The sequence below is a fragment of the Ambystoma mexicanum genome, chromosome 9, assembly GCF_040938575.1.
Source record: "Ambystoma mexicanum isolate Mex_15411 chromosome 9, UKY_AmexF1_1, whole genome shotgun sequence".
Classification (NCBI taxonomy): domain Eukaryota; kingdom Metazoa; phylum Chordata; class Amphibia; order Caudata; family Ambystomatidae; genus Ambystoma; species Ambystoma mexicanum.
Window position 1 is genome coordinate 538,710,633 of NC_090931.1, and position 15,114 is coordinate 538,725,746.

At 49.3% G+C, this 15,114-nt stretch overlaps 1 protein-coding gene across 1 annotated transcript in view; it reads right to left on the reverse strand.

The window, feature by feature from the left end:
• The window catches only part of MED13 (mediator complex subunit 13), a 1,760,496-nt gene that overhangs the window by 310,286 nt on the left and 1,435,096 nt on the right, over positions 1–15,114 (reverse strand). The window contains exons 22-23 of the mRNA XM_069615091.1: positions 14,290–14,481; positions 13,736–13,959 (exon numbers count right to left, since the gene is read on the reverse strand). Of these exons, the coding sequence (XP_069471192.1) occupies positions 13,736–13,959; positions 14,290–14,481 (416 nt within the window). The remainder of the gene's footprint in view (positions 1–13,735; positions 13,960–14,289; positions 14,482–15,114) is intronic.

Below are 15,114 nucleotides of genomic sequence, written 5' to 3' on the forward strand. Positions count from 1 at the left end.
TGTTTGGTCTGAGTAGACTCGCATGGCTCTGCCTTCCAGGAAGGATGAGATCCATGTTGTGGCTTCAGTGGAGAAGTGAGCTGTATTGGTGAGGTGCGTCTTTAGAGTTTTGTGGTCTACTAGGTTGAACGCCGCCGACAGGTCAAGGAGTAGGAGGATGGCACATTTGCCTTTATCCATATTTTTTAGGAGTTGGTTCTTTTGGTCGAGTAGCGCAGACTCTGTGCCATGACGTGGCCGAAAGCCGGACTGTCTCTTGCCTAGGATGTTATGGGATTCGAGGTAGGCTTGTATCGTTAGATAGGCAGACTTATCCAGGATTTTCAACAGAAATGGCACTTTTGTAATGGGCCTGTAGTTATTGGGGGAGTCTGGATCTAGTGTGGGCTTTTTCAACAGTGGGCAAACCCAGGCTTCTTTAAGTGAGGAGGGAACTGAGCCAGTGGCAAATGATGCATTAATGAAGGTTGCAATGAACGGCGCTAGGGAATCAGCGCAGTCTTTGATTGTGTTTGCTGGACAGATGTCTCCTTTGCAGAGTGATGGTTTTATTCTTTTCATAATGTTTAGGACCTCAGGTGCGTTACCTTTCTAAAGGTGAAAGGCGGTGGAGGGTTGCTATTGTGTTGTGTGTGGGGTTTAGAGTTTGGGGTGGCTAGCGTCTTGTGAGGGGGCTTGGGTAGATTGTCAAGGTTGGTTTTGATTTTCTTTTGGAGTAAATCTAGTTTGTCAAGCATGGCTTTCTGGATGTCATTACACCATTTCTCGTCTTTGACTGTTTGATGTTTGGATGTGGGAGGTACGACCAACTCGTTGTAGATGGCAAATAGCTCTTTTGAGTGCGATTGGGCATTGTCGATTCTAGTATTGTATGTGGCTGCTATTGCTTTGGCTATGGCTTTTTTGTCTTGTTTGACAATGGTTAGGTAGGACTCGCGTGAGGGGGAGGAGGGGCTTGATTGCCATTTTTTAAGTGCTTGTCTTTTAAGTGATTTTAGGTCTTGTAGTTCTTGATAAAACCAAGAGTTGGAGTCAGTTTTTTCGCTTTTTTAGTTTCTAGTGGGGCAACTGTGTCTATGACTTCTTTGATGGTGGTGTTATAGAGATTGACTAGTTCTTCAGGATTATTAGAGATGGGTGATGTTAGTGCTGAGACTTCTAGAAGTGGGCAGATACTCTTTGGTGAGTAGTTTTTTGGATCTGGCTAGGGTGGCTGGCAGGGGGGGGGGGGTCTTGATTGGTGGCTGCATTTGTAGGGATGAGGAAGTGGATGAGGTGGTGATCAGTCCAAGGTTGAGGCGCGTTTGAGCTGATATCTACTTTGCAGTTGTGGACGACTAACCAATCTAGTGTGCGGCCTTTAGTGTGAGTGGCAGAATCAATTCTCTGGACGAATTGAAGGTCTAGGAGAGCTTTGGCAAAGGTTTTGCTGTGTTTGTCTTTTATGTCGTTGAGTCCGAGATTCATATCTCCTAGGAGAATGGCTTTGGAGTTTGGTTTGAGGTTGTTACCTATGAGGTGTAGGATGTCGGCTTAGAAGTTCAGGAGTGGGCCAGGGGGCCTGTAGATGAGGTGCATTGTCATGGTGTCGTTAGGTGAGAAAGAGATTTTAACTGATAAGGCATCAAAGTTATCGGATGTGGTGGGTTTAATTTGTCTAGCCTTTAGTGTCTCTTTGACTAGGAGAGCCACACCACCGCCTTTGTGTGTTGGTCTGTCTTGGCGGAGGATGATGTACCCAGGGGGGAGGGACTAGCATATGGCTGGTCCAGACGCTTCGTGGAGCCAGGTTTCTGTGATGGCTAGAGCATCTAGCTCGAGGTCAGAGATTAGGTCATGTATTTTTGTGGCGTGGGCTTGTAAAGATCTGGCATTAATGAGAGCAAGTTGGACTGGGGGGGGATCGTGTGTGTTTGGTTTGGTGTGGTGTTTAGTGGCGGGATGTTGGGCTTTAGGAGGAGTGGTGGGTGGCTGCAGTGTGGGTTTGCGAGTTTTGATGTGGGCTGTGCGGGCTCCCAATCTAGAGTTTATGTGCACTGGTAGTGTGTGGGATGTGTTTCTGGCAGTGGATTTGGACTTGGGTGCAGCGTTTGTGAGAGGGGTAGCTGAGGATTGGTGATTATGGAGCTCATAGCAGAGTAAGGCTGGTAGGAATGGGGTAGGAGGAATGGAGTTCGAGTGTGGGAGCTTGTTGGGGTGGTTGGTGGCCATGTCGAGTGTAGTGGGTGTGGCCTGGGGCAAGGGGTACAGGTGGGCAAATTCGGCTTAGACTAGATGCATAAAGCAGGCAGATGCGAATTGACAGTTAGACTTAGTTAATTTAGTGAGCTGAAGGTAGCAACTAGACTCAGTTGCTATCCGGATGAGGACAACCTTTCACCCCAGAAGTGGTAGGAATACCCTGAGCGCTAGCCAGATGGCGTTCAGCTCTAGCCAATTGATGTGGTATTCTTGCTCTTGTCTAGTCCAGGTGCCGTGGACTGACAGATCGTCCAGGGTGGTTCCCCATCCCTCGAGCGAGGAGTCTGTGGTGATGGTGGCCTGCGGGGTGGGCGGCCGAAAGGGCTTGCCCGTCCATAGGTTGCAGTCCCTGGACCACCATGTTAGGTCAGGGTGGAGACATGGAGGAACGTTGACCATCTCGGATTGAGAGCCCCGCTCCAGGTCCCATGAGGCTGAAAAGTGCAGCTGAATCCTCCTCTTGGCCTCTTGATGGCCGAGATCTTGTCCTCCGACAGAAATACCTTCTCGGAGTACGTGTTCCAGATGAGGCCCAAGAATGTCAGTCTGCTTGGGCTGCAGCTGCAACTTCTTGAGATTGAGCGAGAAGCCCAGATCGTGCAGTGTGTTCATAAGGGCATGGGAAGAATGGTCAACTGCTTCTGGAGATTTAGCCCGGATGAGCCAGTCGTGGAGTTATGGGTAGATGTGGAGGCCCTGTGCTCTGAGGAGGGCTGCCACCGTATTCATGAGTCTGGTAAAGACCCTGGGGGTCAAATTGAGGCCAAAAGGAAGGACCTTGTAAAGAAAATGGTAGCCAATGATCCTGAACCGTAGGGCTGCCAAATCGGGACGTGTAGGTACATGTCCTTCAGATCCAGGGAGCACATCCAGTCTCCATTGCACAATGTCTCTGTTATAAAAGATGGCATAAACAGTTTGAATTTTTGCAGGGGTAAGGGGAGGTTGAGGGTGGATAGGTCCAGCACAACTCTAGGACCCGCCTAATGGTTCTTCTGAATGGCGAAAATCCTGGAGTAAAAGCCCAAGCATCGCTGGAAGGCTGCAACTTCCTCCACTGCCTGGCTCTCTATGAGTGACCGGATCTCCGCCAGAAGAGTTACTGTCCCAACCTGAGGGAGTGGAGGGGAGAAGGGAGGAGAGGCTGGGAAAAGGTAGGCGATACCCCGTGGATATTACAGAGAGGATCCAGGGGTCAGCGAAATTCTGGCACCAGAAATGCGCATGGAGAGCAAGCCTATCCCCCACTGGAGACACGTGGACCCGAAGGGCCGGGTCAGGCCTTCTTTTCCTCGGAGGCTGTCACGGAGGAGGGCGACTGGAAAAAGCCCTTACTCTACACCCCTTTTGTTGCTTGTGCCGGTTCTGAGGCAGCAAGCAGTCCAGCTGCATGGACCCCCATTCCTGGAAGCCGCGGGAACACTACATACGTACACCCCCTGTTGGGAGCACTGCTGTGACTGTGTACGACCTGGGCGTGGTCTTTGTCAAGATGGATAAAGACTTGCCCATTTGTGAGCTGTTTTTCTTCTTGTCCAGCTCTTCGTCCATGGTGGAGTGGAAGAGGCCCCCCACACACACCCTCGAACGGTAAATCTAATATGCGTTCCTGGACGTCCAGTGTTAAATTTCAGCGCCCGGAGACAGGCTGCCCTTCTCATGTCCGTGGCAATAGGCACAGTCAGAGGTGTCAATATGGGCCACAGTGGATTCCATGAGGTCCTGCGCCACCAGCTTGGCCTCAGCCAGCCCCGCCTTAAAACGCGATTGGCTCTGCGCAGGGAGTTCCGGGATGAAGTCCGCAATTTCCCGCCATAATCTTTGGTTAGCGACAGCCAGCATGCCATCGGAGTTGGCCTGATGAAGATGCAAGGACGCGTTGGAATAGAGTTTCTTCCCGTACGCCTCCAAGATCATCTCCTCCCTGCCTAGCAGAGCCTCAGAGGAGGCTGAGGACAACTGAGGCTTGGAGTATAGTGATGCTGCAGCGATCACCGAGGAGTGTGGTGGAGGATGGGCCGAGAGCAAGAGGGTATCCCCCTCCATCTGCCTGTACTTTGGGCCCAGGCGTCGACTAACCGGCTGTAAAGAGTTGGGTTTGAGCCAACCCTTCTTGGCCAGGGAGATTACATCGGTTTGCAGTGCAATCCCCGTTTTGGCAGAAAGGTGTCGCATGATGACTTCAGCCAGAACGCCCTCTGCCGGCTGCTCAACCGCGGGTTGGGGAAAGGCCCAGGTACTCCACCAGCCCCGCAAGACGTTCGTGGAAGGCCCTGGCTGAGGATGGCGTGTCCGGATACTACTACTCATTTGTATCCTGCGGATCAGGAAGATCCTGCCGAGGTGACAGAGTAGCCGAAGGTAGTGACCACAGCCTGAGGAGGCGGCAGAGGCTGGTACAAAACCGCCTGAGGAATCGGCTGAGGAGCTGGAGGCAGCGGCTGTGCCGGCGCTTTTGGTGCCGCTAGCATAGTCGGGAGCACTTCTCTGATGGCGTCCTTGAGGATAAGCCCCACCCGAGGCGACTTCATGCGCCCGAGGAACCTCTCGAAGAATCACTCTTCACTGGCCGGAGAGGTGGTAGGGGGTACTGACTGGGTAGGCTGGAACTGCTGGAGCCACTGCATACATTGCCCGTATGGACACAGTGGGAAGCTGCCCTGCGCACAAGGATAGGCTGTAGGTCACGTACCTGGTTGAGGCCAGTCCCACCTTGAACTCGTTCTTCGCCGAACTCCTGGAATAGCGTCGGACGGGTGCCTCTGTCTGGCGTGGCGGCCATCTCGTCGAGCTGCCTGCCACGTAGCTGCGACATGTTGCTCGGCTCGCTGGGCCCAGCCTCTTCCAAGACTCTTGCGTGTGGATCCCGAGGCCTAACCTGCTCCTCGGGCCTAGGCTCGGTAGGGGAGACACCCTCGACCCGGGGGTCGGTAGAGCTACGTTTAGGTGCCCCCCCCTCTGACGTATTGCTGGTACTAGGGCATAGCCCCTCCGGCATATTGCCGGTACAAGGGCAGAGCCCCACTGATGACAATCCGGTACAATAACCTTCCGGTCCCTAAACACTGCAGCCGGGAGGATCCGAGGATCCCTCGGCCCCAAGGCCGGTAGCTGCAGCAGCTTCGGTGCATGTGCTGGTGCATGTGCTGGTACAAGGACCTGAACAGTTCCTCCCGCCGGGAGAGTCCTTGGAAAGGAGTCTCCATTGCGGGATGCGATCGAAAATAGCGGCCCTACCTTGGGCCTGGCACTGTGTTTTACGAAGTTCTTGAGGTCCTCTGGAGGCGACTTCTGGAAGAACTACCTCCACCTGGCTTGTCTGTTCAGCACTTTCGATGACGGTGAGCCACATGCTGTACAAGCTTGCCAACTGTGGTCTGGGCCAAGGCAACGTAGGCAGAGGGCGTGTGGCAGGGGCGTTGCTAGGGGGGGGGCTAAAGGGGCTATAGCCCCTGATCTTTTGGTTGTAGACTCGGATAGAATCTCAGGAGCTACAGCCAAAAGACTAGTTAGCCCCCAGTCCCAACAGTTCCGACATCAGCTTAGCCCCGGGTCTTTTCCAGACCTAGCAACTCCCCTGGCGTGGGGGTCTAAAGTTGGGAAGACCCTGTTGCAGGATGGACATCTGCTGAACGCTGTGGAAGTCGACATGCGCCAGGGAGGAGCGTGACGCCTGAGGACTAAGTACCTAAATGATACAAAGACAAAGACGAAGTATCCGCGTGTGCAATCACATGGCCGAAGCCAAACCAGGGAGCGCTGGTGAATTCGACCCGTTCCCGCTGACGCGGAAAAGGGGACTGGGTTGTGGCGCCAGAGGGCAGAGTCAGGGCAGCGCATGCTCCCTGGCCCACGCGCCTTTAAATTTAAAGGGGAAGATGTTTTTTTCATGTAAAAAAGCTTCCGTCTCCCGTCCCTTGTTAGGGACGCCCATGCAGTATGGAGGAAAGGGGACAGGACGAGTATGTAGTTAAAAAGTCCAAGGGACTTCAGTGGCACTGCACAAAAGGTGCTGTGTGTGTCAATGCAAAAAGCAGGTGTGGAGTTTACCAGACTTTCTTTTGGAGTCTGACAAACTCCATAGGCATCATGTTTTTACATTGTGACGCAGCACTGTCAGGTGCAGTGCCACAGGGAAGTCTTTCAGATTTCCCAAAGGTTTAAATACTTTCTCTTGGTTAAACTACTGTTTCCAGGAGCAGTAAAGGGAAATTGACTACTTGCCTTTTGTAACATTGTAGACCCAGCACACACTATCTTACATAGAGTGCTGGAGGGCTTACTGAGTATCCCCTTTGTCTACTTTCTCATGTAACATTTTTATGTCACCCTTTCTAAAATTAATGGCTGGTGGCAGTGGTTTACCTTTTCCTACCATTGTGTGTTTTTACCGTGGGCTGCGTTTGCAGCTGCAGTATAGCACCATGGTTACCCATTTTGTCAAACTGGCCATGGTGGTCTTTATTCGCCATTTCTTGTTGTAAAGGTCCTTCTTGATAGTTTCTCTGCGCACCAAACCAGGTTTGGTCCCTTTGATGGTTTGTCTTTGACGGGGTTCACCGCTGAAGCCCGCCTCTGGCTCCTGCATGTCTGGCAGGCAGGAAGCGAGGAAGGTTCCCGAAACACCCTGTGCTTAGTCTCCTTGGTTACAGGAATGCACCCAAAGGTGACTGGCCGGCTGGCTGTCCATTGAGGACAGCCACCCTGCTGTGTGAGTGACAGCTAGGCTGCGAATGAATAGGAGAAACTTGCATAAAAGGCAAGGTCTTTTGCAAGGAAGGCAGAGTCGACCACTGGACCAGGGAATCTGTTGAAGAACTTGGAAGCAAAGCTTCCTGCAACTCCTGGACCGTTAGTTTGCCCGGTGAAGCCCTGCTGCAGTGCTGAAGCTCCGAATTTGCCTCGGCAGGAGCAGCCCTGCAAAGGACGACCTCTCCCCTTGGGTTGGTGGGATAATCTACCCCAAGACAAACTCATCTGGAAATCCTCTCGTTGCTGGCTGTAGTTTCATTGCCGCTGCAGGAAACGAGTGCCAGGGAGAGGAACACCAGAATCAAGTGCATCGTTTTAAAACCAGACCTAAGCTCCAGGAAGATCCTTCCGACTCCCTGAAAGCAGGGCTGACCAAGACTGAGCCACCTCAACAGTGCTGGAGCCCAGAAGCAAGGAAAGTCCACAAGGTGTCCAAGAACCGCAGTGGAGCTATTCGCGAGAAGCTGAAACCATAAAGTGCTACTGATCTGAACTTTGACAATTGCTGCCGCCGACTTTCTAATCGTAGTGCAGTAGTCCCCAGACGTCCTCCCTCTTGTCCCCATGACTGAGGCCCAGGAACACCAGGATCTGCCATACTACAACAGGAACAGAAGCCAGCTGTTGTGTAGCTTGCTTGCTCTCAATTGAGACTTGCATTTGCTGCCTTTTGCAGAGTTGCTTGCAGAGTTGCTTGCAGCTTTGCCCCTCCACAAGCCTCCCAGCTTGTGGCCCAACAGGGATTTCTTTTTCTACAAAACTATAACATTGTACAAGACTTTTTACTTACCTTCACGTGCCTCAGCTCCCCTAGACTTTGCCCAAGTAACACTGGCTGGCCTGGCTCCCTGAAGACTCTTCTAACTCAGTATTGCTCTAAATGTACCAGTGATATATCAAAGTACACAGTGTCCTAGTTATTTAAGTCACCTCGGGGTGTAGGAAGTGTGTGTGCCATATTACTGAAACAGAGTATTTAAGTATATTTAAGTGTTACATATTGGCTCCCTTCAAATGAAGGCTTATTTTAAAACCGACTGTTAAATTAATAAATAAGTGTTTAATTAAGAAACCGTGAGTGTAAGAGTTATTTGGATACTTGTCACTGTGAAACTGTTGCAACACGACAGCTCACATTGACCCCTCTTGAGACAAGCCTGGCTGCTCAGTCACTCTACCAACTTGTGTAGTACAGACTTATACCAAATGTTGGGTTAACTATTGCCAAGAGGACAAGGCTGGTGAAGTCTCCCACAGGGTACTGCATACAATTTTGCCAAACATGCTGTCTTGTGCTGCTTGCGGAAGTGCTGGCTCCGAGAACGGTCCAGCTGCCTAGACCGTCTTTCCTGGAAGCCACAGAACCCTCTGAAGGATCGACCCTCGTCGGGACACTGGTGCGCCTGGCTGCAGGCCATAGGGGTGGACTTCATGAGGATGGTTAAGGATTTGGGAGTCTGGGAACTGTTCTTATTAAGTTCCTCGTCTTTAGTGGAGTGGAACACGTCACCAACCTCAAATTGAAGGTTCAGTATACGCTCCTGGATGTCCGGGTTGAACTTGGTCAATCGTAGCTAGGCCATTCTTTTCATGTCCGTAGCGATGCAGATGGCATGGCCTGAGGTGTTGGTGTGTGCTACAGTGGTCACCATTATGTCCTGCACTACAATCTTGGCTTCCTCCAGCCCCGCCTTAAAGAGCGCCTGACTCTGCACCGGAAGGAAGTCAACTATTTCCTACCAGAGCCTTTGGTTGACAGCAGCAAGCATAACATCCGCGTTAGAGTGACGAAGATGCAGCGAAGCGTTGGAATTGATCTTTCCATATGCTTCCAGGATCTTCTCCTCCTTACCCAGGAGTGCGAAGGCTGATGTAGCCGAGGACAATTGTGGCTTGGAGTAGATTGAGACTGCAGCAATGACGGAGGAGTGTGGCTGAGGATGTTTCGACGGCAACAGTGGATGCCCCTCCATCTGCCTATACTTGCCATAGAGGCGCTTGTTGGTAGGCTGCACAGAATGAGGTTTAAGCCATCCTTTTTGGCCAGTGCCAAAACGTCCTTTTGCATTGGAATCCCAGTTCGAGCCGTGAGGCATAGAATGAGGACTTCTGCCAAGACCTTCTACCTCTGGTTGTTCAACCTCAGGCTGTGGGAGCCCAGGTATTCTGCCAGGCCTGCAAGCTGCTCATTAAATGCCTTGGCCGATGAAGGTGTGTCAGGGTCCTTCTCCTTATCGGTGTCCACCAATGTGTCCTGCTGGTCAGGTGCAGCTGGAGGAGTGTCGGGCCTGTGATGCAGACAGGAGCCAGCAGCTGTAGTGGCTTAAAGGGAGCTGCCAGGACTACTGGAGGCATGGCTCGTGTAGTGGGAGCTGGCGTAGGCAGCTGGGACTGCATAGGAGCCGGAGGCGCTGGAAGCAAGTCTGTAGTGGCATGGGTGCTAGCGGCAAGACCGGAGGGAGCATGTCCCTCATCACATTCTTGAGGATAACGCCCACCTAATCAGCGTCAGGAAATTTTCAGAAAACCTGTCCTTTCAGGCCGGTAGCGCGGTCATAGAGCGGAGGACCCAGAGGGTGCTGGCACCTAGGTACGCTCTGCCTTGCTGCATGCGGGGCGTTTCTGACCTGTGACGCTGAAGGGTATGACGTAGGCCATGTGCCTGGCGAAGACCAGTCCAACCTGGAAACTCGTTCCCCCCCGCCCCCCCTACCTGGTCACCGAATGGGGATGGTGTCGAGCAAGCCGTCACTGTCTTGCATGGCAGCCATTTTGTCAGGCAGCATGCCACATGCCTGTGTCTTGGCGCTTGCCGCACTGGACCCGGTCTCTTCCTGGACTCTTGGCAGTGGAGGTTGAGGCCTACCCTGCACCTCAGGATGGGGCCTGGTAGCCGGAGAGCCCGCGGCTGCATCGCCGTTAGTGCTGTGTACAGGCGCCCCCCGCAGACATTTGTCCGGTACTAATTGAACCTTGCTGTCCATCAGCGACGTCACCAGTAGGATCTCTCCACCCCACGGGCTGGCGGCTGGGGAAGGAGTCACCTTTGCGGGGTGCAGATGAAGAGGGGCCCCTACCTTGGGCCTGGACTTGTGCTTGACAAATTCCTTTAAGTCCCCTGGAAGCGACCTTCCAAGGAGCTCCCTCCACCGAGCTAGCCTGTTCTTGAGAGCCTGTGGTGTGAGCGCGATGCACGCAGTACAACCCTCCCAGCCATGGTCGGGACCAAGGCAGCGGAGGCAAAGAGCGTGGGGGTCAGACGTAGGGAAGAGTCTCTCGCAGGCTGGACACCTGCTGAAGCGCACAGACGTCAACATGCGCCGGGAAGGAGCAAGGCACCAGAGGACCCTGAATTAAAGACAAGAAAAAGACTAGTACTTATTCGGTGAGAGTGCGTGGAATTACTAGGCCGGAGGCTTAACCCAGGCGCGCTGGTGAAAGCTGTCCGTTCCTGTCGATGCGTAAAAGAGGACTGGGGAGCGGTGCTGGTGGGTGGCGTCAGGGGAGTGCATGCTCTCAGGGCCAGCACTCATCTAACTTTAAAGGGGGAAGTTGATTTTTCTGGTGGAAAAGGTACCGTCTCCTGTCGATAGCGAGCAACATCCATACAGTATGGAGGAAAGGGGACGGGACGTAGGAGTACATATTCAGGAAAACACATCAGTGAGTGGGAAAAAGGTACCACTCACTCAGGAGTAAAAATTAAAAAAAGTCCAGCAAAAGAGCTGGGGTTCTCCAAGGTTAAAGGGAATTGGCAGAGAAATGAAAACTCTTCCTAACAGTTCCTGCATAAAAGGCATGGGTCTTGGTGAAGACAAGCTGACCCCCAGAACAGAAGAATCGACGGGGAAAAAGAGGTCTGCAGCCACTTCCAGATGACTGGAGATGCCCTCTGAGAAATCATTGCTGTCTGACCCCTTCTTCCAAGCATCAAGCAAACTCCAAAGAGGACTACTCTCCCCTTTAGACTGGGTCCAATTAGTCTCGGGACGACCTGCTTTTAGAGCCATTCCAAGACAAGCTGTGACCTTTACGGGCTGCAAACCGCCAATACCCAGGGACTTGTGGCCACGGTGCAGTGCATCGTCTTCCGAAGATGGAATCCGCCCGAGGCAAAATTCCACTCCTTTAACTCCCCTCATCCATGTGCAGGACTGAGAAAGCTAGAAAATCAACCAGGCGGTAATAGTATTTCACTGGTGCTTCCCAAAAGGCACCAAAATCCGAGAACCCAGAAGAATCCTTTGCTGGAAGCCTCTCCACTAGACCGCTGCTGTGAGATCAGCTCCAGTGTCCCTTCTTTCATCTGCCTGACCAAGAATCCAGTGACCGGGTCTGCTGCTGCAACCTCTTCACTTATAAGTTACTGTGAGATTCTTGGTAGAACTTACCTGGAGCTGAATTGTTTCTATTGTGTTGCTGGAGTGCCGATTTGTGCGTTTGGGAGTTTGCCCATACACGTTTGTCAAGACCGAACGCCTGTGAGCCTACAGGGAGAATTCTCCGAAGACTCGACCTATTTTTCCATCAAAGATTATTACTTGCTACTGAAGACTTTCTCTGGAACCTTTGAACTTTCTACAGCTGCGCCTTAACTGTTTTGCCCTCCAACCTGACACTCCTGTTATTACAAAGGTTTTACTTGTTTTTGAATTGCATACTGCCATTCTAAAAGTATCACAAAGTGATTTACTTACTGTGAATAATGCATTGGTTCTTCTCAAGTTACTTATTGTGCGTTATAGTACTTACATTTACCTTTACGTTAGTGTATATACGAATTAAACCATTATTTGCATATAACTCCATGTGTCAGTGTTTCTTTGGACTACGTTCTTTGTACCACCTACAGCCATTTCTCCCTAAAATAGGCCTGGCTGCTCAGCCATGACTACCAAAAAAACACGTGTGGTTCAGGCCTACACTAAGAGTTGGAGCCCTGTGTCCCAATTTCAAGTCTTTACAAGTCCTACTATTGGTAGGAACCCTCTATTGGAATTCCCACACTTCAATGAAAAAACAGGGTTGATGGACCATTGTGTTCTAAGTTCGTTCAAATTACTGAGTAGGAACTAAAAATTGCATCTTTAAATACAGAAATGGTATGACACATGACCAGCTTTTAATGCACACTAAACTGAGCCATTCCTCTTTTAAAACTCCCTACTAGGTGTACCAGATAGTGTGAGGTCTAGAATCATTGCCCTCGAACCAGTGGCCCTATGACCATGCATTGTGAACTCAACACAGTAATGCCAGTCTTCATCAGTGATTTACTGGGACTGTGCTTCGCTTATTTGGGGTTCTGGGGCCCAATGCTCCTTATCGCAGGAACTGCCCCCTCCACATTGGGTCTGCATTGGTTGAGAAGTACAGCTTACTTTTCTTCCATCCAGGCCCAGACCAGGACAACGCTGTCCTGGTCAGTAAGTCTGTACTTCATCCTTATGAAAACCAGTTGCTCCTCCTTACCCTTTAACTCTCCTCAAGAACCTTACGTCCCCATATTGCATTTTCCCTGCACTAACTTCAGTACTATTCCTGCACTAGCGAAGTGGGCCCTCCTGGACTACTCCTCTTCACACAGTAACCTTTTGGGAAACATAAAAACTATCAGAATCTTGGTACAGGCTAGGCCCTGGACATTTGAAGAGTTGGTATATAGTGCTGGGTATTTATTGAATGCATTTATTTTAAAAATAAATTATTGTATTTTTAAAGTAGTGCATAACCCATACTAAAGTATTTTAATTTCACTTGAAATATTTAAGTGTTTCTTAGTGCAGTATTGTAAAAAAAACAAGTAGCACTATTTTTATAAAAACCCGTGTGGGACTTTTCCCCCCATCAATTCTGCCAAGTGTTACTGTACTGCACAACAAGGCCCCCTTTCTCCTTAGTTCAGCTATGCTGATTGATCCACACTACAAGAGCATGGTTTTGCTCAACTGAGGCCAAGAATAATCTTGCTTACCCTAGGTTTCTTAAGTCCTCCCTTCTCACCCCCTGAAGATTCCGAACAAGGGTGATGGCCAATGGTGCACCAGTAGAATCCAACAAAGTCAAGAAGTGGCGCTTATTGCAACTAACTATGAAGTACCTTGGTAAAACAAGTTGCATTATGATACCCAGATATCCTAGATCCAAGTAATCATCTCTCCTCAAGGAAGAGTCAGGGTCACCAGTTAAGAAAAATGCATAGCGATTGTGAATGAGGATGGCACCTAGGTATAAGAACCAGGAACCAAGTATGAAACGGACCTTAGACTTGACTACAGCACCACCCAACTTCAATTTGCTCAACTAATCTCTGATTACTCGCACAACCAGCACTAGGCATATACTTAAAACCGAACAACAAAGCCCCCATATTTTAAATGTACTGTAGCCTTTTATATGTTAACATGGCACATAGTGATAAGAGGCAACAACTTTGAATACTTTAGCACTATACAAATACTCCAATGCAACAAATGGTTAAATACCCCCAAAACTCTATTGGAATTCCCTCACTTCAATGAAAAAACAGAGTTGATGGACCATTGTGTTCTAAGTTCGTTCAAATTACTGAGTAGGAACTAAAAATTGCATCTTTAAATACAAAAATGGTATGACACATGACCAGCTTGTATTGCACACTAAACTGAGCCCTTCCTCTGTGATGGTCAGGTGGACTGTGGATTACTAAGTAGGAATAGTCATTGTAAAAGGTACCCAGATCAGAAAAGAGTTTGTATCTTACCTGTTCGGAACATCAATATTAATAATGCATGTCTCCAATAATTCTCCGTAGAGGTCAGTTGAAGATGCAAGCAACCATCTCTGATCATGAGATAAACAGTAACCCACAAAGAGAACATTATATTTCTGCGCAGCCTCCCCAAATGTTTCTCCAAGTTCAGTCTGCTTATCCTTAATTGGAGCCAATATAAATGGAGGGGTATAAAGGCGAACACACTCTGGTCTCTGGAAAAGATTATAAAAGGAAATGTGAGCAAATGCACCTAGTTGGACTGACATGGATTAATTCCATTAAGCAACTTTTCAAAATGCATCTCTACATTTCCATGTACGCACTTATTTTGTAAAAACAAACCACTTATTTTGCATATTTCCAATTTGTATGGTTAACATTAGTTTAGAAATGCAATAGTTGGGTATTAAATCCAGCAGAAATCTAAACAATTTTTTAGGTTATACATTTAACAGTTTTCTGGCATATAAAATATGAATTCCCCAAAAAAGGTATCTTTTCACAAATACAAATGATTTAAGGAATTCCAGCTATAAACTCACCTCAGGACTTCTAAGAGCAGTTTCTATAGCTAAACCAGGGCCAAAGCCAGTCAAGGTTTTGACGTTGGTGGAGGCAGGCAGGGGTCTTCGACATTGGGTAAATGTTGAAAAGGCCAAGGACTTTAAATGTTGTGTATATATGTGCCGATCTTCATGCTTTACAGGTTGTAGAAGGTATTGACATGGAACAATCTGAAAAAGAAAAAGCTATTCCTTTAGGTAACTAAAACGTTGAGTATATTAGGCAAACCCACTTCGGACAAAACATGCATTAAGCATGAGTAAATTACAGCAGAACAAGTTTCATGGTAGTTTGTAACCAAGACAAGCCCTGCACCATTTAATACAATAGTCTGGCAACATACTGAATCCACATCCCTGCACATTAAGAATCTCCTATATGAACTCTACAACAGTCAGCCTTCCAGTGAAATCTACATCATTAGCTTGACACAAACACTGGATCTTCTTAGTAAAGTCTGCACTTCAGAGTTTGACGATACCCAGATTTTTCTTAAATGCATCATCTGCAATTACCCAACAAATCACACTTGGGTTTTTTCTTCATACCACTCCCTTGATTGGAGAACCTCAGCAACAAGTGCACAGTGAAAATACTCCGCCCACCCTATCCTGGATAAGAGGCTGATATGCTCCACATCCCTTCCTCTAAATCACTGCATGCATAATCTCTACAAGCTTGCTTTGAACGCTGGTCCTTCTGGTAGGTCCATCTTACGATGGACTGTCTAATCCAAGCCAAGTTCTTTCCAAAGAAAATGAATCTACATTGTAGGCATGCAAACAGACAATAAGCTCGATGCA